The 20,647-nt window shown below is 46.5% G+C and overlaps 2 protein-coding genes across 3 annotated transcripts; both read left to right on the forward strand.

Moving 5' to 3' along the window:
• Positions 1–648: 648 nt before the first annotated feature.
• Positions 649–8,770, forward strand: LOC143369018 (sodium channel protein Nach). Its single transcript, XM_076812373.1, has 11 exons — positions 649–1,177; positions 1,424–1,566; positions 1,713–1,776; positions 2,830–3,001; positions 3,176–3,321; positions 3,628–3,760; positions 3,819–4,101; positions 5,660–5,713; positions 6,016–6,184; positions 6,269–6,375; positions 7,519–8,770. The coding sequence occupies exons 1-11, from the start codon at positions 978–980 to the stop codon at positions 7,761–7,763; spliced, it is 1,716 nt and encodes a 571-aa protein (XP_076668488.1). The 5' UTR covers positions 649–977; the 3' UTR covers positions 7,764–8,770.
• A 2,985-nt stretch (positions 8,771–11,755) lies between these two features.
• Positions 11,756–20,364, forward strand: LOC143369058 (sodium channel protein Nach-like). 2 transcript variants are annotated; one of them, XM_076812478.1, is made up of 12 exons: positions 11,756–12,266; positions 12,337–12,657; positions 13,993–14,135; positions 14,250–14,313; positions 14,890–15,061; positions 15,155–15,297; positions 15,461–15,596; positions 16,162–16,456; positions 17,843–17,896; positions 18,615–18,786; positions 18,872–18,978; positions 20,062–20,364. In XM_076812478.1, the coding sequence occupies exons 2-12, from the start codon at positions 12,440–12,442 to the stop codon at positions 20,280–20,282; spliced, it is 1,725 nt and encodes a 574-aa protein (XP_076668593.1). In that variant the 5' UTR covers positions 11,756–12,266; positions 12,337–12,439; the 3' UTR covers positions 20,283–20,364. The 2 variants fall into 2 exon arrangements, with proteins under 2 accessions (XP_076668593.1, XP_076668592.1); XM_076812477.1 differs by having other exon boundaries at positions 11,756–12,657.
• The last annotated feature ends 283 nt before the right edge of the window (positions 20,365–20,647 follow it).

Here is a 20,647-nt window from a genome sequence, read left to right on the forward strand (position 1 = left end):
ATGTTTCGCGGTATCTTGATGGACTTCGGCTTACCAGCTGCTCGAAAGCAAAACGAGCTCAAGAATGCAATTAGCATTTTTATTGGCAGAGACTCAGTCGGGGGCTGAATTATCGTGGGACCAGGCGGATTTAACGACACACTTTGAAACAGTGTGTCGTTAAATCTCCTAAAAGTTAAATTGCACCAGACGGTGCAGGAAAGCTGAAGCACCAACGAATGCCGTCGAACAGCTTGGAAGATTGGAACAAGTACCTCTAATCACTAATGGATCAAGATTGCATCCACCACTAGATCAAGCTTCCTCTGAAGCTAAAACAAGCTCCACCGATACACACAGAATGGCTCGTCTATCGCACGCGATCTTCTCCTCCGTTCGCAGACAGAGCAGAGCAGTAGGTGAAAGGCCACCGCGAATTTCGTGACTGTGTGGACGATCCCAAGCCCCGGACGTGCGTGAAACAAGCGATGCCCATCAGCGGCGAACGATACGCCGCAGATACGACGACTTCGCTTGTGAATCCCTGTATCGTAAGCACGACAACGCGACACGAGGCCGAATATAAATGCCGCGGACCGCCAGTCAACCTGGCAACACCCAAAGCTGATAGCTTGCGGGTCAGCTGCGTGGCAGTGGCTACAACGCAATCACGAGTCACTTCGGAACTCCGAAATTTCGTGCGTTCAAAAAGGAAGCTTGTTTTTCCTACCCATGATATTTCCCCTCCTCCATTTGGCATCTACACCACTTTCTCTCTTTTTGTTTTCATCGTTGTATGCAAATACCGCGGTTCTGTCCCTCCCTGCCGCGCAGGGAATGGCTCGTCGAGAAACTCTGCCTTCGGAAACGTGATTCCAATTTCGTAATCTCTCCGCGGCTTCGTCGCGTCAATTAATTCGTGTCGGAGGTTTGTACAGTAGACGAATCGTAAGGGAATTATTGCTTAACGATCGGCGGTAATTGCTGGAGACGATAAGATGCGTACCTACGAGGCGAACGAGTCTTTAGAGTACAGAAAGAAGCACAATGCTCTCTGGGGTTCGAGCGACCGGCGTAAACGCCTCGACCGGTCGCATTTTACCAGGACGTTGGCGAAACACGTGAAGCTCTACTGCAAGTACACGAAGCTGGCTGGATTCAAGTATATCGTGGACTCTAGTGCGACGTGGTTCGACAGGTAATTTGCGAGCACGGGAATTCGTTACGACGTTGCTTGGTGAAAAACGTAGGAAATTTTAATCGTCGAACGTGCCGGCGATAAAGTAACTTTCGGATCGTGACGGATACTGTTTACGGCGGTCCGTTCGCGGCAAATATTTGGAATTTACAGCGGGAGGGGAGGACTTGTTAATTAAAATTCACGTCGTCGCCGGGTGTTTGTGCCGCGAAAGCTTCGCAGGATCGAATTTTCTGACGCTTCCAGAGTTCTGTGGTCCCTGCTGTACGCGATCACCGTGCCCGCGATGATTTACACGATTTACCATGGCTATCTGGATTTTATACAGCATCCCTGCATGACGAGCGTGGAGACCGAGTACTTCCCCACGCAGAATTTAAATTTCCCAGGTGAGTTTGCTCCGCGGATCATTAAACTACTAATTCAATCACGCGCGCACAGATTGCTGTCGTTGCTGAGATACTGCGCGCTTCTTTGAACGCTAGTCGACTCGTTAGGAGAACCGTTTCATCGGACCAGAAACGTTCCTTTTCAGGCGTGTCCATCTGCTCCGTGAATCGTATAAGTCGCCATGCCGCTATGGAATTGGCGAACGAAGTGTGAGAAGCTTCCGGTATTAAATGAACACCAGCGCTATTCAGGAGTAGCGCGCCCGCGGTCACAGTGGTCGCAAAGAGTGCAATCGAGTGGAGGGTGGTTTGGGTGTCGGTTCATCGGGCAACACCAAATTGCACTGCATGGATAATTTCGATTGCGGTTCACGTTGCATCGCCCACTGACCGTGCACTGCTGCACTTCGAGCTGCAGTCGGCTTTCGTCCGCAAACAGATCCCTCCAATATCCCCGACCCTGGAAAAAATTCAATCCCAAGGAACACGTGACGAAGCTCGCGAATACTTGCACGTCTATCGCGACAAAATATTGCGTAATCGCGGAACGTGGGTCCAGGCGGAGAAGTCTAGTTGAATTTCCATCAACAGACCAGAATCCATAAACGTACTTCTTTAATTAGCCTCGAATCCACGAAAACTCCTATTAATATTCAGTCAGCAAGACCTACTTTAAGTCTGCCCCGAGCAAAAGAAAAAAAAAATGAAAGAAACGATCTTCTATTAATATGCAACGCGTACAGTCGCGGCTCTAATTAATTCCAGCGCGCAAAAATATCCATTAATATTGAGATCGTGACTGCGGTCCCACTTAATCGCGATCCCCGACAACAAAGGGGAAATATTTAACCCCGTTCCTCTAATCCCATCCGAACGCGGATTCGCGACGGATTTTCCCACGGAAATGAAGCTCGCGTGCCCGTCACTCCCGCGCAGGATAGAATTTTTAATTTAATTTCTAACCAAAAGCGTTTCGAAAGTTCGACGGCAATCCTAACTCTTTCCTCTATTTTATCATCCCTCCACTGTGTCTGCCTAGTTCCCTGGCAAACCGTCCATTTACACAAATTCGCTGGTGGATTGAAAAATTGCACGCCTCGGCACTTTGCTTTCGAAACATTCTGGTGGATTTTTTGCGCCATTCATTCCGATGCTCGCAATTTGCACGTAATGCTCTCGTAATTATTTTCCTTAACTGTTTAAATGAGCAATTTAAAGGATGTTTACGATGTCGAAAGGCATATCCAGTGTTCTTTTGATTAGATTCAGAGCGAACGTCTCTCGCTTCTCGCTGGAGGAGATTCTCGGCATGATCTCGCAGCTGGGCGACCTTTACGATTCCGAGTTCCTCACGCAGAATCGATCGCACCGGATCGATCAACTTTTGGCACGTTATTATCACGGATATTACGACATCACCGACGTAATGCAGCGCGTGAGTACTGTTAAGTGTAACTACTCGATCTTCCGCTCTCCCTGGAAGCATTCGCAGTCTCCACTTTCTTTGATCGAGTCTCGCGGCGACAGTTCATGTTTCATCCCCGTTGTGAGAGCGTAGTTTCTATACGCGGGTGACGAGGAGTACTTGACAATGCCGGAGGGATTTCAGCTGACGCCGCTTTGCGAGGACATACTCTTAAGGTGTCGCTTCCAAGCCGATGAAAGAAACTGCTCGGAAATATTCATGTTCCGCAAGACGCAGGACGGATTCTGTTGCACTTTCAATTACGCCACCAAAGGGGACGACATACCGTTGTGAGTTTCAAGGGTCCCTAATCCCTGGTTCGTTCTGTCGATTCATAATTCACCCGCCGCGACGCCTCCCGACCTGGCCGCGGCAGATTCATTTGCGGAGGGTGCGCGTGAACTTCCCGAGGTTTTCTGCTTCTCCATCCTTTCCAAACACGGCGCAGCTTACCTTTATCCCCCACCGAGCTTCTTGCTCCCTCGGAATTACAGTATCCCAAGATAACTGCGGTATCTCGTGCCCGCGAATATCTGCTTTTTCGTCTGCTTCCCCACGTTGCTCTGCACGATACGTTTCTCGTTCTACTATTGCAGAAAAAGCGGCGTCGATCACAAAGTGGAGCCCTTGAAGGTGGACAATTTGGGCGAGGAGAACGGCTTGTCCGTCCTGTTGGAGCCGTTTCTAAACGACTACTTTCACTCCCTGCTCCCCATCACTGGTTGGAAGGTAAATTTCTTTCGGCTTCCCGACAGCCAGCTCGTAACTCGCGCGTCTCGCTCGACAGGTGACGCTCTTCAATCCCCATGATTATCCGGACGCGACCAGTGGAGGTGTGATGGATGTCCTCGTGTCCCCGAGAACGGAGCTGAGCGTGGCCACCGAGGCGATCGTGTCTTACAGCACGAAAAACATTATACCGTACTCGTTGGGGCAACGTCACTGTGTGTTCGCGGAGGAGATGGCCCCGTTCAGGTCTTCGTACACTTACAGCGACTGCATCGTCGACTGCAAGATCGAGGACGTGTGGCGGATCTGCAACTGCATACATTTCTACTTGCCCAACCGGGGTGAGATTCGATTCTACTTACCTACATTGTATTCGCGTCTTGATCCCTTCACTCTCCCGACGTGACCGCGGTGGGACGCGCAACAAGGCCCGAGCAACCGATTTACATTTTACCTCGTTCATCAGCCATCCCCCCTACGCGGAAAACCACACGCGAAGCTTTACCCTAGGTTACGCTCGAGCACGATCCAGAAGCCGAGCAATATTAACGAGTGTGTACACGTTTTCTAACCTTTGATTAATTTTACGCGAGTTTATTTACCGAGTGAATTCCCGACAGAGGCAAACTAGGCGACGCCGCTCCCGCTTCGCATGCCATATCTGACAAAATTCTGCGCACCGAGTCTCCTCTACGCGAGGGATCAACTTACTTGAAAATAGAAACGCTCCAACCGCGCTTGCTCGCTGCGGAAAGTGCGCGAAGCGTATGCATTCTTGATGCACTTTGCTTGAGAAAATGAACAGAGATATAATCTTCCTGCTCTCGCACAATCCCTCGCAATCTTTACAATCCCCGTTTCAACTGTCCCCATTATTCACTCTACGATCAGATTCCTAGACAGTTTCATTGTAAAATGCTACCACAGCTTAAGAAGCGAAGTCTTGGCTAAACTCCACTTTATCCTACGCTTTAAAACGTTAAAGGGCGAAATGCCCAGCGAACGATCGAGCGAGGTCAAGGTCGAGCCCCCCCGGAGCGGTCTTCACCCCTCATTTTTACTTTCAACCCCAGGTGCCGAGACTAACCGCGCAGTGTAGACTCAAGCAACTCTTTGCAAGAACTTAACAATCCCCTGCGCCCCCCCCCCCCACCCCCTCCTTTCCAGGGATTAGATGCTGTGACGATCCAGGGATCCGCGAGGGAACTGGCGCCGCAGCGTTCGCGAGCTTTCTAACGAGAGGCTCAGCTTAAAGCGTTAAAGCGGATCGCGGAATTAAACCCGAAGAAAAAGGTACACCCCCCAGAGCCTGTAGACCGTCGCGAAACCGAGATCAACTTCGAGGCGTCCCGTCCACCCTCGCACACCCCCGAGACGGGCCACCAGCCTCACCGTTGCTTATTAAAATAACACGAAACGTCTGGAGCGAGCGCGGCGAGTCCAGAAGCTGAAACGCCGCGATTTTGTAACCTGGAACACTTTAAACAGTTTTTATACCCGACGTTTAAACTTGCCCGTAGATAAAGCCGCTTCATTATGCAACTTTGTGGTTTATTAATGGCGGGGTATGAATTATTCATGGCCACCCCGTTCGCGAGCTGAGAAGCTAAATAGTGGCTCCTGTAATTCGGAGTATCTTTAGCATATTGCGCCCCGGGACTCAAACATATTTTTCGTGGTAGCCACGTTAGGTAATTGTGAGCTTCGCCGCGAGTATTACTCGAATAATCCAGAGTCGCCTCGGTGATTCAGCGGCTCCAGGGTGGATTTTATGGTGCGCGCTGTTCTCGATACGTTTCATCTGCCAGTCTCGCATAGAGCTGCTTCATCAGCCACCGTTGCAAACTAAACGCCAGTGCGTTCTGAGTAATTCAAGTGTTCCTTTTTGCTGTGTTTCAGAATCCAGGAGAGTCTGCAATCTGGCGGATGTACCCTGCCTGAACCGGCACAAAAGTGAGCGCTACCGAAATTCTAGCGACATAAATTAGATTCACCCTCCAGCTGCTCAGTATTCACAGCAGTGTCGTTGGTCTGGCCAATTAACGAACCCATTGCGAATCCAATTAAGTAAATTCTTGTTCAACGATCAACGATCAGCTTCCCTTTACCCTGGTTTCTACTTTTATGATCACTACACCCCATTTCGAGTGAAACTAATCGACGCCAAGTTCCCCACCATCAAGCAGCTTGTAATCGCCTCTTCGATGATTCTCCTGTGTTAATTATTTAAGTAATTCTCGTTCCTTAAATTCTAGGCAAGTGGTTCTCCGTCATCCCCCACGAAGATCACGACACAGACTTCATCGCAAACAAAACGTGGATGTTGCATTGCCTTAATTGCTACCCGGAGTGCAGCGACGTGAGATACAGCGCGAAGATGTTCGAGGCTCGCCTGGCGCCCGGTCACCATAACACGGAGCTATTGTGAGTAACCGCGACGACGGAAGGTACTCGACAGCGATTCTGCCACATTGCTGCTCTAATCGTTTGCGTTTACACGATATCAAGGGACGGCTTCCAGCTGGAGAACCAAAGTGTCCTGCACGTGTACTTCAGCCGATTTGGCGCGGTGAAGCTCAGGCAGGACGTGGTTTTTCGATGGTACGAACTCCTCAGTGAGTACCATTGCTTACTGCGCTTTAAAGAAGACGTAGCACCCTCTTCGCTCCCCTGGGTGGAATCGATTGTACACACTGGCAAAGTTGCAGTTTCGGGGTGCGCATTCAGATTGTCCTACTGCCGCCCACTTGGCTTCGATCCTCATACAATTTGCTCGAAACGCGGAGCTTCGCTTATACAGACAGTTTAACTGACTCAGTAAACCCTTCACTCCCAATGATTACTTTCGATAACTTCCGAGTGAGAACGAGCAGCTTCTGAAATTGCGTCAAGTGAACAGCTATTGCTCTCGATGAGTTTCAACCGGGGGTAAGGCACTTCGGCACCGGAGCAACTAGTACGAATGCATTAAAGTATGGTAAAAGACATTTCGATAAGCAGAATCGTATCTTAATCTTCGGCTTTGAGAAGTGCCGCGGCGAAGACGCGCTGCGATTTAGATCATTTCTGCCGGCCGAAGCCTCGAATCTCTGCCGCGAAACAGGCCGCGGAGAGGAAGTTCGGGAGGCAAGAAGGCAAAGATCGCGACACAGAGGATTCCGTTGTGTAACGCGGGGATTCGTAGCGTAAAGTTTCCGCGCGCGCGAATGTAATCTGTTGCCTCGGAGAGCCGGGGAGGAAATAAAAGCGCACGAAACTGCTCCGCCACGAGTTGATCCATTATGTTACAGACACGCTCGCCTCGGTACGCGTTACAAGTGCTGTAATGCGCTCTGGGGATAAAAGACTTATATTTTTTTTCTCCTCCTTTTGTCACGAAAATCCACTTCCACCCCGGCGCGCAACGTACCGTGCAGAAAGAGAGAGAGAGAGGGGCTCAACGGTTTTTGTGCCGCGGCGCGATGACGTACATAATTCCGCGTCTACGTAACAGAAAAATATGGCGGCCCTTCCCGCACGCCTTTAACAGCGTTTTAGATACGCAAATTCCATGTAAATTTCGCCCGTTGAATAAAAAACGGGGGTGGCTGCCGGGAGATTAACTCCTGTCTTTCGGCCGCGTTGGGATTATATTTGCGAAGGCGTTCGTTCAGCCTTATGCTTCTCAATTTCAGCCGAGAACCCTTCGCGTCTCAGTTCCACCCTTTCGGGCTTCGCAGAGCGAAATGAGTTTAGAATCGGTTTCTTGTGCTGTTCAGGCGACGCCAGCGGCATCGGAGGCATCTTCATCGGTTTCAGCCTAATCGGCGTCATGGAGCTCGTCTACTTCGTCTGGATCTTCGTGTGCGATCTTTTGGCGGCGCCGTCTTCTTCAAGGGCGAACGAGATTCAGGCTGAGCTTAAACGACCAAAGATACAGTCGATTTATTGGGGAGAGCTGTACCCTAGGACGAGGCCTAACGTGATGACACATCGGCGTGGTGGATGTCGTGATAAGTATTAACGTAATCTTGGATGCTTAGAATTTCACAGGAACGAGGAAGAGTTATTTCGTAAATCGTTGTAGACTGTAGAAGATGTGAAAATTGTTTTAGTGAATTATTTCGTATAAGTAGGTCCACAATGCACGGACGTATCTCTCAGAGAAATTAGCGAACCTTCTCGTTTCTTTCCCCCGGAATTTAGTGGAAGGAGATCCAGCAATCTGCGAGGAAACCCCGTGCACCGTATTGCACCATAAGCTTGCGAGCTTTCTAACGAGGCTTCGCCGTGGGTTAGCTTAAAGGGTTAAAGCGGATCGCGCCAAGCGTGGCACAGAACTCACGGAACGCCGGGGAAAAAAGTCCTGCTAAATTGGAAACGATTCCTAACCGCGAGTGTCTCTTATAAAATTCTCGGGGAACTCCCTTCCCGAAATTTCGATCTCCCTTAACATGTGTCTAAACGGTCTCTAGATTTAATAAGGATATCGTGAAATGTACCGGAGGAAATGGTCACGCAGCGCGCCAGCTACGAAAGCAAACAGAGAGGAATTTAATAAAGCACATTGCGGAGAAACGAGGTTAATAAAATATATTGCTATAGTTGAGAATACGCGTCGAATTAATTGCCGGAGGGTGCTGGCGTTATTTTTAATTATGCGTGTGTAATGGAATCTTTAATCACATGGCAAATTACACGAAGCTTTATGAGAACTGTTGCACCGTTTCCATGGAGATTGTATATTCATGCGAATTAACGGGAGAGACCAATAACCGTGTATTAACGTTAATTTCGTATTTTGACATCGAGTTTTATTATTGATACATATTCCACCGTCGAAACTACAGAGACGGAAAGCCATGCTGATGAACAGGATTAAAATCACTCCGCGGGTACCGGCAATTTCATTTCTCATTTTTCGTTGCGCTCAAGCGAGCTCGCATATGTACCTTTAATTAGAGGAACGTGTTTTAATCCTGTACCTTCTCAACGAGAATAAGCACTGAAATTTCTGAACGTTCCGCTAAGACCTAACCTCGAGTCTACGATCAAACGTTGAATAATAGTTTCACAAACTCCAACGACAGTTCCAGGGGATTGTTACGAAAAAGTGCACGACTTGTATCCTTCTAACTTGTATAAAATTTACATCTACTGGGAGTGCATCCTCTGAAGTCTGTAATTCAACCCCTAACCCCAATTCGCTTTGTTGGGAACGTCGGGGGAAGCGAAAACAATTGGGGAGCTCAGTGTCAATACTCTTTCGGGTCTCCAACTTGTACCCCCGATGCGAAGACACGTAGGACGGTATAATGTTTCAGTTGGCTTTGCCAGTGGTATTGTTATGAAACTCGATCGTTCCAGGCGTGCTCGAGGTTTCGAGAGGATCGACTTGCACCGGGGAGAACCCCCGACGAAGATGAAATTCAGCGTGAACGGGCGATCCAGCCAAGTGAATTATTGCCGGGCTCGAGAGCCAGTGGAGCTTTGTGGAAATAGATATCGATATCTCCTAATTGTTGCTCGAGTATCACAATGGACTGCCTTTTACCCGATACGAAAGTCGAAGGGGGTAGACGATAGCTTTTGTAATTTCCTTCGAGCAACGTTGCCCCACGTTTCCATCGAATTATCCACTCTCTTTTACCAACACACCGTTTCCAACTTTTCGCGTAAAATTCAGGATCAAATTCAGCGCGGAGGGCGAGTCAGTTAACGATAAAACCTGAAATACCTCCGTGGCTCTTGAAGATAGCAGGGAGTACCGTGGAATAAAATTTCCTCCGGAAAAAAATAGACAGTGGTACTGGAAACTTGGGTCAGTGGTGGGATCATTATCTCGAAACAGAGCAGAAATCGCAGCCTCCAATTTTTTTTTAGAGATTTCGGCTCCGGCGTTACCACACTGCGGTACTATCACATTCGATCTGGTTCTATAGCGTCAGTTTCATTCAATCCTGACTGCCCTTAAACATGTATTTACCGAGGGGGGGGGGGGGTGGAACAGAAGCCGAAACGCAATGGAACGAACGAAGGCTGGAAAAAAAAGCAAACTGCCAAAACGCATCCTGGCGCAGTGAAACGTGCATTCAAAGCCGCGACAGTGGCACAATGAAATCGTTACGTTTCAATTATTGTCAGGTGCCCTCCGAATTAGCAACGTTTTACGTGCGCCTTCGTGCAACGTTTTCAAGGAATTCCGTAACGAATTACAGCGAATACAGGAAAAGAGTAGGACACGCGTTTCGTTGCAAATTAAATTGCCTCCCGTTCCCACTTCAGAGGTGTTCGTTAATCGGCCCCGCTTCTCGTCTCTGTCACCGCTTCAAGCTTCTAATTACCTCTGCGTTGATGAATTTTCAAAGTAAACACTGGCCGAACGCGGGAACATACGCGAATCGTCGGGTCGTTCACGATGCAATTGCACAAACACACTTACACTGGTTCTCGTAGAGCTGCAGAGAGGTACAAAGGACTACGTAGGCAGAAGTATGCAACTCTCCATTCCATGAGTTATCGTCCGGTCTAATTTGAAGCCTAGTGGACGCGGTTGTGGGATGCGAAGCGTCGAAACGCTGTTATTAATTATTGATTTCAGGCTCGCTTTGATTCGCGGCATCGCAAGCAGTATGAGCGCGCAATGGTTCGAAGGTTAGAAAACACCCTCGCAAAGGGCTGCGCGATGCATTGAGGGACTCAGAAATACTACAGTCTGTTAAATTCCGTTCGAAATAGCACGGCTCTGGAATAGGACTGGGACTATTCGAATAATTTAATATTCAAATATTTTACAAGTATTCGAATGCTACGAATAAACTTCGAATATTTAGTGTATTCGAATACTGATGTACTCGAATAGTATGGTGTGAAGTGGGTCAAAATTAGCTTACAAGATTTCACCCTGACAAATGAACCTGAAGAACTTCATTTATAATTCACACCATACTATTCGAATACTTAAATATTCGAATACTATTCGAATACTTGGATATTCGAGTTATATTCGCCAAATAATTGAGCAACTGAAGCATTCGAATATTCGAATACCGAAAAATTCGACAAATAGTGCCAGCCCTACTCTGGAAGCCCGTCACGGTCCAAGTAGAACAGGTCAATCGTTGGTCAGTCGCGGCTGGCGCCACGAATGGACCAGCGAGGTTAATAAAGTATCGAAACGATTCATTTCCCCGATAGAATTATGCACACCGTGTCAGTGTTAAATGCAAACTAATTAACAGGAATGCGATCAAGCTTCTTAAACTCACAACCCTCCAGAAAATCGTCGCGAATAAATCCCTTGTTCGCGTGCCTGTTGCTTCCTGAATCTTCGCGTGAATTGCCACAGAGGACGTGGCGAAGGTTCGCAGGCATGCAGCAGAGAAGTTTGCAAGGCCAGGAAGTGCCAGGAGCCACGTACAGACGTTCACGTATCGACAGCGCGAGGGGCGAGGACAGGAGAGGGGAAAACGGTCGAGTATGGAGATTCGATTAACGTCGTGTAAACTTGATCTAATTTACGTGCACTCGCTCGTTCCTGGCTTGCGCCCGGGGTTGCAAGGTTGCTGGCGGCGGCTGCACGTGCATCCCCCTTCGCCCTTGCAACATATTCACAAGCGTCACGTCCGACGAGCGACGCATTTTCATAACGGCACACGTACGCAACACCCGCTAAGTACTCGCGCCCTCCAACGATCTAACGTGAGATATCCAGCGGCTGGATTAGTGGGACTGAACGGCCACCGAGACCTTGCAGGCTGGATCATTCTAGTCACGAACCCGACACCTGACGAACTTCCGAAGTATTATGAGCTTAATAACTGGCTGGCGGAGAAGTTCAAGGGCAGTTTGTCGGCGCGATAATTCTCATCGCCTGGCGGAGATACTTGCCCAACGGAGCTTCTCTATTTTTCCAAGACTATAAACCGACACTGGGATCTCATTTCTAAAGCTTCCAAAGAGTTATTTCTGTGATAGAAGAATATCTGCAGAGGATATTAAAAGCAGAAGTTTTGCATAGAATCTCTAGCAACTCCTATTCCAGACTATTGGCTTCCTATTTTCGTAAACGAAATTGCGAATACCTATACGAAGGGCAATATACGTATACGAAGGCTTCAGATTCAACCCAGACCCTTAACTTTCCAGCGACAGGACAAGTAACTGGCCGTGCGTGAGATAAGCAGGGTGAATCGCTAACTCAACGACACGAGATACGCGATCTACTGCAAGTGGAATCGCCGTGTCACGCGCCCGACACGTGTAATAAGCGGAACGAGGCCGGGGGCGTTTTACGATACAGGAAGTAAGCCTGCACCGTGTGCAGTCGTAGAATAAGTCTCGCTGGTGTCTCCTCGCGCAACACTGAACTGTACACCGTCGGATCGAGTGCGTTTGTGCCTTGTGTCATCGAGGCCCCATTCAGAAGGGTGAGACTGTGGTCTCTGATCGGAAGAAACGTCTCAAGCACCAGTGAATTATTCGTCGATATCAATTTCGTACGAAGCATCCGCGTAACTTGTCAGAAGTGAGATCACTTTGGGGCCTTGTGTTTCACCGATGCGTGCGATTATTGCAGTAACTTCGAATGATTTCAGCCGACGATTACGGGTGCTCGAAGTCACGATTCACGGGGGAGCTCAAACGAATACCTCGGCGAAATCCAGCATTCTAGATTCCTGGCTGCCGTTAGCGGAAACGATGGCTACAAAGAACAACGATGGGTCGAGGAGAAGAGCGCAGCATGCAGGAAAACTCGCCGCGATTTCGTACGGATGGGCTTCGCCGGTTACACGCAAACGCCCGGCGCAATCAGGCTGCTTTCAAACATTAATAAAATACTTCAAGCTGTACTGCAGGCATTCCAGTTTGGTCGGCCTCAAGTATCTCGCGGAGGATCGAGCAACGTGGATCGAGAGGTAATTGAAATTCGCAAAGATAGAAATTCAAGGAGAACGACTAACATGCCATTTAACTCGCGCGTTTCTCTAAATCGGATTGATGTACCTACACACTTGGATTCTATAATCGACAATTGCTGTAATACTTCATTCCTTTTTAGAATAACTGCTCCTTGCTCAAATTCGAAGGAAACGAAATTGATACAATTTTGAGCTATTTATTCTAAAACAAAGTATTCCAGAAGGTGTGATTCCAAAATACGTATCTTCAAGTACACAGTCTTCGTATTATCAGATTAGACTTTAGGAAAAAATTCACGCGAACGTATGATCCTTCCGAAGCTCTAAAGCACACAACCATAAATCTCGTCCAATCTTACGAACGGGATATGCACGCTGGAATCCGTGTAAAAATATGCTGCAGCATTGTTTTAAGAATTGATTAAGTCAGCCGGGGGAAGAGGCGAGATTTATGGCGGGATTAGAGACGAGGATGGTCACAAATCATCGATAGAAACAAAGAGCGGGCACGGTGATGAAGCTTTGCCAGATAGGGGAGACCGGGGCTAGTTGATACGTTCTTCAGTTTTAAATTTTTTTCATTTTTTATTTGAATTAATTCCTTAATAACAAATATGCCAAAATATACTTTGGTCTTTCCTCTTTAATATATAATAAACGAAAACTTGAGAAAATACATACAAAATGAATGAAAAAATGTTACTTGGACGAACAATTTGGATGTATCAAAACTATTTACTGTTTCTCCATATATACGAAAACAGTTAAAAAACGATTGTTAACGTCAAGGTACACAGACGTACGCTGAATCGTAGTAAAGAATTGAACAACAAACTTCACATATCTCGCTGAAACGGAGCTACATATATACGGTGTCGAGATAATTCGTCTGTATCAACCTGTCCCTGTATCAACTAGCTCCGGTCTCCCCTACTCATGCTACAGAACGACAAGCGTGATTGAACGTAAAGCAACGTATCGCGTGACTTTTATAACGCAAATTTGATAATAAACTGCCTCCTCATTTCCCTTGTCGTTTTACGGGACGACTTTAAGTATTATTTTTTATAGGAGTTCGCGTTGCAATCAGGCTCGCTTTTAATGGCAACGGAACGCGATTTACGCTCTCCTCGAGAAGAAAAAGTTGGGAATTATTATACTCGTTCCCCGATACGAGCTGCTTTTACGAGACTTGATAACATATTGAAAGCTTGATTAAAAAATTTGCCATTATCGATGACAGTTTTTGTAATAAAAGTAGCCATTCACGTGGTCGACGCCTACAATTGCCTTCTGCCGTAAATGATCCAGCGCCCTTTTAAATATTTCCAGAATTCTGTGGATCCTAGTGTACTCGTGCACTGCGTGCGTAGTGATCTATTTTACCACGATCTTCTATCAGGATTTCGCGGGTATGTCCGTAGCAACCATGGTCGAGGAACACTACTCTCCTACAGAGGAGTTGGAGTTTCCTGGTAAATAATCAAGTACCTACGCTAATATTCGCTGCAGCTTTCATCTGAATTAATCGGAACTTGGAGTTCTATATTCGATCTCGATCGAATATTTAATTTTCTATGTGTTTCCAGGCGTGGCTGTCTGCACTATGAACAGATTAAGTCGTCGAGCGGTCAGGGAATTGGCGATTGAAATGTGAGGGGCACTCGAGCGTTGAACAAACACGAAGTTCGGTTCACGGAGAATGAAAATGCACCGCAGATTTCAGGGCCTGCGCAGGGGCCGCAATTGCACGTGGGTGGTTAGCACGTCGTTTCGCCGCGACGCAGGCAATTGCATCGGATAATTTCGACAATTGCGCTCCAAAAGCATAACCGCGACGAAGAACGTACACTGCGCGAGCTGAGCGGCCTAATCACTTTGATAATCACCGTGAACGTGTTCATTGTTTGAGGATCGAGCCGCGAGGGTGGGCATAGTAATCGATTGGCGCATTAATTTAACGACCGACACTATCTGGGACTAGTTTCGAGCAATTTAATAACAAGTTTGAACGCATTATATTCAGAAGACAGAAAATTCGCGTGAATTTCAATCGCTCACTTGCGCATGAATAATCATTCGCACATCGTTTGCATCGACCTCGCTTGTGCACCTCTCTGCAATTTTTATTACGTTATATTTAAATGCTAAGCTCCTAGCAAGTAGTATCACCTATTCAATAAAGAAAGCTGAATTTTCATGAGAGAGTTCCAATTCATTCTTGTACAGGTTGGACGCAAATATTACTACCCTGGGCATCGAAGAGGTGGTCGAAAGCATCCGACAGCTCGGTGATTTGTACGACACGTCGTTCCGGAGAGATGACAATTATACCTTGAGCACTGAACTTTTTACAAAAATGTATGGAAAGGATTACGACGTTACCAATATAATGAAACGCGTAAGTAGGCTCTATTTATCATACTATTATCCCGTGTATTCTAACATCCACGATTTAGAAGAAACGTAAGTTGATCTCGACTAAAAATTACAGCTAACACCACCGTGCTCAGCCGTGCTGCAACTCTGCGCCTTTCACGGCGAGCTTCGAAATTGCTCGAGTCTATTTCAAACGCGAAAAACGCAAGAAGGATTCTGCTGCACGTTTAACTACGTGGACGAAACTAATAAGTTGACGTGAGCTTTCAGAAACCTACAGATTCGCAATTTCCAAGAAAGACTAGCTGCTGTATCTTTTCACGTCGCTGTTGAACCTATTTTCTGCTCGGCTTTCAATGTCCCTCGACGTTTAAGACAATTTTAGAGTACTTCGACGGTGAATAGCTTTCCGTAATTTCAGCGGAGCCGATAAGAACACCGAGTCTCTCCACGTGTATAAAATAGGAGACGCCAGCTTGACATATGGCTTAACCGTGGTGCTGGCTCCTCTTTTAGATGATTATTTCTATCGCCTCTTACCTGTTACTGGATGGAAGGTAATTCTCACGAGCATTATTCGTGCAATCGATTCTACAGCAACGAAACCCTGATCTACCACACCCAAAAGTTCGCGATATGTCAGGCATCGCCTAATTCCGTCCGCTATCCCTGGTTCGCGATTGGTCGTTTGACGAATTCGCGAAAGAAATCATTCTGCCCGTTTTGCCGCGCGACACTGTGCCCCTAATCGCTCCCCTTTTTCGCGCCTCGGTCACCAACGGTCATCGCATTTCGTAGTGCAGATGTCCGCCGATAAAAAGCCCGGAAAAGTCATTAGCAGCGCGATGCAACATTTCCCTTTACATTGGAAAAACCCTGGCCCGAGCAACCGTCCGGAATGTACAACGTTTAGCGCAGAGATGACCCATTTAACGATTCCCCGCGATAAGGTGCACTTTTTCGAGCTGGCCACAATTTTCAACAGGAATACAGAGAAGCTTGACAATGGACGCGAATGTGCCGCGAGATAGACTATTTATGTACGAGTATAGAGCTGGTCCACCCTCTGTCGCGAACGGTGGCTCCCCGTACGATTTTAATTGCTAAGGAACAATTCTCTAGGTGATGATATTCAACCCTCACGATTTCCCTGACATGGCCAGCGGCGGGGTGACGGAGATCTTGGTGTCCCCGTCATCCGAGAAGTACGTGCACGTGCGTGCTTTCGGATTGCACAGCACAGACGCCATTCGATCGTTTCCGATAGAAAAACGCCGATGCTTCTTTCCGCGCGAGAAGCGATCCATCACCACGACGTACACCGGAAGCGATTGCATACTTGCCTGCAAGATCGAGGATATAGGGAGGGCCTGCAACTGCATGCCGTTCTTCTGGCCGACCCAGGGGTTCGGGGAGCGTTAGTAAAGAGGCGGTGCCTAGTTTTTCCCCTTACAATTCTTAATTACTCCGGCTAAGCTGAAAGCCATGCTTGTTGCGCTCGTAATTAATTCAAGCGTGCCCTCGCACGCGTCCCGCCATTGTCGGGGGGTATTGAGAGCGTGAAACATTAAAGAGAACCTGCTCCCTTGACGATAGAGGCCTGCGCGCCACCTTGTCCCAGAAATGAACGAGGGAATTATGTCGATTTGTTGCATAAGTGAAAGTGAAAAGGGAATTTCATGTAGATCTAGATTCTTGCTTTTCAGAGGATAACAGCTTCACAGAGAGCCGAAGGTGGAGCAACGCGAAGGTCAAGGTAATGCTGAAATCTGCAGGAATTTAAACGTGTTTTCACCCGTGGATTTCAACTGAAAGTTAGAGGGGTTGGTATTTTTGGAAGAAAGAGATGTTTGACGAGGGAACTTTGCTCGTGGTGCCTACTGTGGTATATACCTATTCGCGAGCCCTTGCCGCGGGTTACTGTTAAAGCGTTAAAGTGGACGGCACCATGTCGGCATGAATTCTCGTTCTTTTCTAACGGATGCTTATATTTACTGGGGATGGTATCGGGAAGATAGATTTTAAGGGGGAACACCACTGCGACGGCCGGAAAAGTAAGCCATTTTTAAGATTTTTTTTCAGGAATAATTTACAGTTTTCATAATTTTTTTTATTATTTACCTTTAGTACGCTGTCTTAAGAGAATATACAAAAAAAATAAGGAGAAAAAGATCCATAAATTGTAATATATTAATTAATCTTCTAGACCCCCCACGCGAGCTGGTCGAATGTGTAACTATGAAACAGCAGGTCCGAAATCAAATTTCATTTTTTTTTTATAAACTATATGAGTGTAGTTTCCGTTGTACGTACCGATTTCTTAAACAAATTATTTTTTTAAATTGGTGCGTTTTGGAAGAAAAGTTTCGAAAATTCGCAAATAAGATGGACAGTTTTTCAAGCGTATTTCAAAAAATTTGTTTTCAATCAAAGAGATCCGCACGTACAACGGAAACTACATTCATATACCTAGTTCGTAAAAAAAAAATGAAATTTGATTTCGGACCTGCTGTTCCATAGTTACACATTCGACCAGCTGGCGTTGGGGGGGGGGTCTAGAAGATTAATTAATATATTAAAAATTATGGATGTTTTTCTATTTATTTTTTTTCCACAGTCTCTTAAGACAGCGGACTAAAGGTAGGTAAAACAAATTTTCTATGATAACTGTAAATTATTCCTGAAAAAAAATTCTTAAAAATGACTTACCTTTCCGGCCGTCACAGTGGTGTTCCCCCTTAAGAAGTCCAACTGTTCTCTTATACTGTATGAAGAATGATGCTTTATCTTTATCGTTGTATAGAGTCCTACAAAATCTGCAGCCACGATGATATATTTTGTATAGCGCAGCACAAAAGTGAGTAACACTGTATTGATCATTTCTACTTAGATATGTGTAGGAATAATACGATGGTTAGACAATGTAGCACACTAATGTCTTAATGCACCAATGCTTCAGTTGTCAGTAGGGTAGAGTGGGGCTAAAAGTCCGGCGGGTAGAAAGTCCCGAATGCAAAATCTCCATTCGTAAACAATCGATTGAATATTGCAGAATAACTATGTTGATGGCAAGGGTAATGGAGAGGGCCGCAGAGTCGTCAGTCGTTTTGGGGCTTTCGTGCGTGTCATATGACTCCTTCGTCATTATGTATATCAAGAAGCGAAAGAAGTACTCCTTTTTTGTTGTGTTGTTTGAAGTAAACCACGAAAATTACACGAAAAGCTGGTTAGAAGAAATTAAGGACATTTTACCCCAAGCAATGAACTTCTTGCCCCCGGCACGGGGTAAAAAGTCAATTTTGAATTGACATACATTTTGTGATATAACTCAACAAAAAGTAACACCATTAACCGACAACTTTGTAAAAGTAAAGCATAATAGTTATAGTTTATACAAAATAACACCGTCTCTCTCTAGATTGTTATTACTAAATTTTACGTAGGTCTATATGAAAAACGGGACTTTCAGCCCCACGCTACCCTATCTTAACATCCCCAAACTAACGCCTCTATATCCCAGTAACTATCGCTCCTAACGATGGTTCTTGAAATTTGCGAAATAATTTTAATTCCAGACGAGACCCGGAATTTTATACCCTCCATAGACGAAACAGTGGACGACTTTATGAAAACCGAAAGCGACACATTTGTTTGTCCCAACTGTTACCTTTCCTGCGACGATGTAACTTACGAGGTGAAATCAACGGTATTTGTTTTGCACCCCGGCTACTACGAACCATCATTACTGTAAGAACAAACATATTCAAAGCCTCCGACAAACCCTAATTCGTAAAAGCCTCCGACTAAACTGCAACTAATAAACAACCCCTAGCCCCGGCATAAATATCACGGACCAAAGTATCCTGCGCGTATTCTTCTCTGACCTGGGGACCGTGTCTTTGAAGCGAGACGAGACTTACCGTTGGTACGAGTACATGAGTGAGTAGATCTCCCTTACCATCAAACCCATATCCTCTTCTTAACCAATGAAATTAGAAAAAACACTTTTCCTCACCAATTCCTGCGCCCAGCCGAGCATGCACGCCAGCGAGCTGAAACTCCTCTATCTCCAAAGGACAATCGCTTCGAATACTCATCCTCCCAGTGCACACTGCGCATTTCGTCGCCAACACGCGCGTGAGAATTACAAGTGAACGTGCGAAAAGACGGAATTTCAATTTTATACACTTGTCACTCGGAGCTTCTAGCGCGGTCGAAGCGCGTCGCATTTATGGCGGGCATCGCGTACCACCAGAGTCAACAGTGGCACCGTGAAGGTTACGCGTAATCCGATGCTTCTGTGCTTATTAAAAGCGCGACAAATTTAAGCGGAGGCGTTAATTTTCACGAGGTCGGTCCAACACCTTGTTCGCGCTCCGACGGCCCCTTGAATACTGAGCGCGAAGCGGGCAATTTGTTTTGGTTAAACGACCGAGAGCGCCCGAGGCTATTATGCTCGATGAACCGACCCGGAAGCCCATAAATACAGGGAATTGTGTATCGAGGCGTCACGTTCAAAACATCTGGCACTTCGGACTGGGCAAGGCAAGATCGCTGTCGCGAGTGCTTAGTAGTTAGGATGCGGAATGCACTGGGAGGGTAGTTTAAAAAAAAATAAAATAAAATCGAGCTGGCTCGAGAAAACTCGATACAAACTAGCTCGAGTAATTATCTCTGTGTTCGTCTACAGACCCGGCTCGTCCCCACAGGGAAAATTAAGCAGCTGCCTGGAGCGCAAAGCTGACAGGGGGCGCAACATTGTATTTTCCTTTTGGCATTTTTTAAAATAAAATATTACAATTTGTTGGTACCATAAACGTTTTAAGCTACGAATAAAAGTTCAGAGTAAGCCCGTGAAAAAACTGAAATAAACGTATTTTAAATAAACGGCGCGATTTGGCAAGTTCGTCTAGGGCGCAAGAAAGGCTCGAGCCAGGCCTGTTCGTCCGAATGCAAAAATTAGAGATGCTTGATTTAATGTAAATTTTATTTGATCGAGGCACTAAAAGAAGCTTCTTACAGGCGATTTGGGTGGTATATTCGCGTTCTTCGTTGGCTTCAGCATCATCAGCATCGTGGAACTGTTTTATTTTAGCGTTCTCGTTTTATCGAAGCTTATGGAGCCTGACCCTTACCCCAAGGCAATAGAAGAAGATGAAATTCTATGTAACCAGCCTTCGATACAAGCTATTTATTGGAACGAGCTACTTCCGCGCTCGAAGAACGATATAAAAAATATTTAGACGGAATGATCTATTCTAAGTGCTTCTCGCGTTCCTGTATTTCTGCTCCCGTTTGCTTCGAAGATTGTAATAAATTGCACGAAGTAAAGTATCATTGTCATTTAAACGTCCACTCAAGTCTCCCCTGTATTTTCCTGAAACTGGTCTCCATTTCACGTGAATTTCGCCAAGGGACGAAGCCAAAGAATTACGAAGGCGATGAATATTCGATGCACCCTTCGCGCGCGAGCCTCAATTCCGTCGTTCCACTCGGAATATCCGAGATCGAAGCCCGTTTCCGTTGATAGAACCTTCGGCGATAAAAATTGCGGACATTGAGCTTCTGATGGCCGACAAATTTCAGTTTCGCGGAAACAATTCGCCGA

This window comes from Andrena cerasifolii, chromosome 5 (genome assembly GCF_050908995.1).
Source record: "Andrena cerasifolii isolate SP2316 chromosome 5, iyAndCera1_principal, whole genome shotgun sequence".
NCBI lineage: Eukaryota > Metazoa > Arthropoda > Insecta > Hymenoptera > Andrenidae > Andrena > Andrena cerasifolii.

What these genes read in the sequence shown, in the direction of transcription:
- LOC143369018 (XM_076812373.1), top strand. Translation starts at nt 978, where the DNA reads ATGCGTACCTACGAGGCGAACGAGTCTTTAGAGTACAGAAAGAAGCAC. An exon ending in GCAGAATTTAAATTTCCCAG is followed by an intron (nt 1,567 to 1,712) that starts GTGAGTTTGCTC and finishes GTTCCTTTTCAG; the next exon opens with GCGTGTCCATCTGCTCCGTG. An exon ending in CTGCCTGAACCGGCACAAAA is followed by an intron (nt 5,714 to 6,015) that starts GTGAGCGCTACC and finishes CTTAAATTCTAG; the next exon opens with GCAAGTGGTTCTCCGTCATC.
- LOC143369058 (XM_076812477.1), top strand. Translation starts at nt 12,299, where the DNA reads ATGCGTGCGATTATTGCAGTAACTTCGAATGATTTCAGCCGACGATTA. An exon ending in TTACCAATATAATGAAACGC is followed by an intron (nt 15,062 to 15,154) that starts GTAAGTAGGCTC and finishes TAAAAATTACAG; the next exon opens with CTAACACCACCGTGCTCAGC. An exon ending in TACCTGTTACTGGATGGAAG is followed by an intron (nt 15,597 to 16,161) that starts GTAATTCTCACG and finishes ACAATTCTCTAG; the next exon opens with GTGATGATATTCAACCCTCA.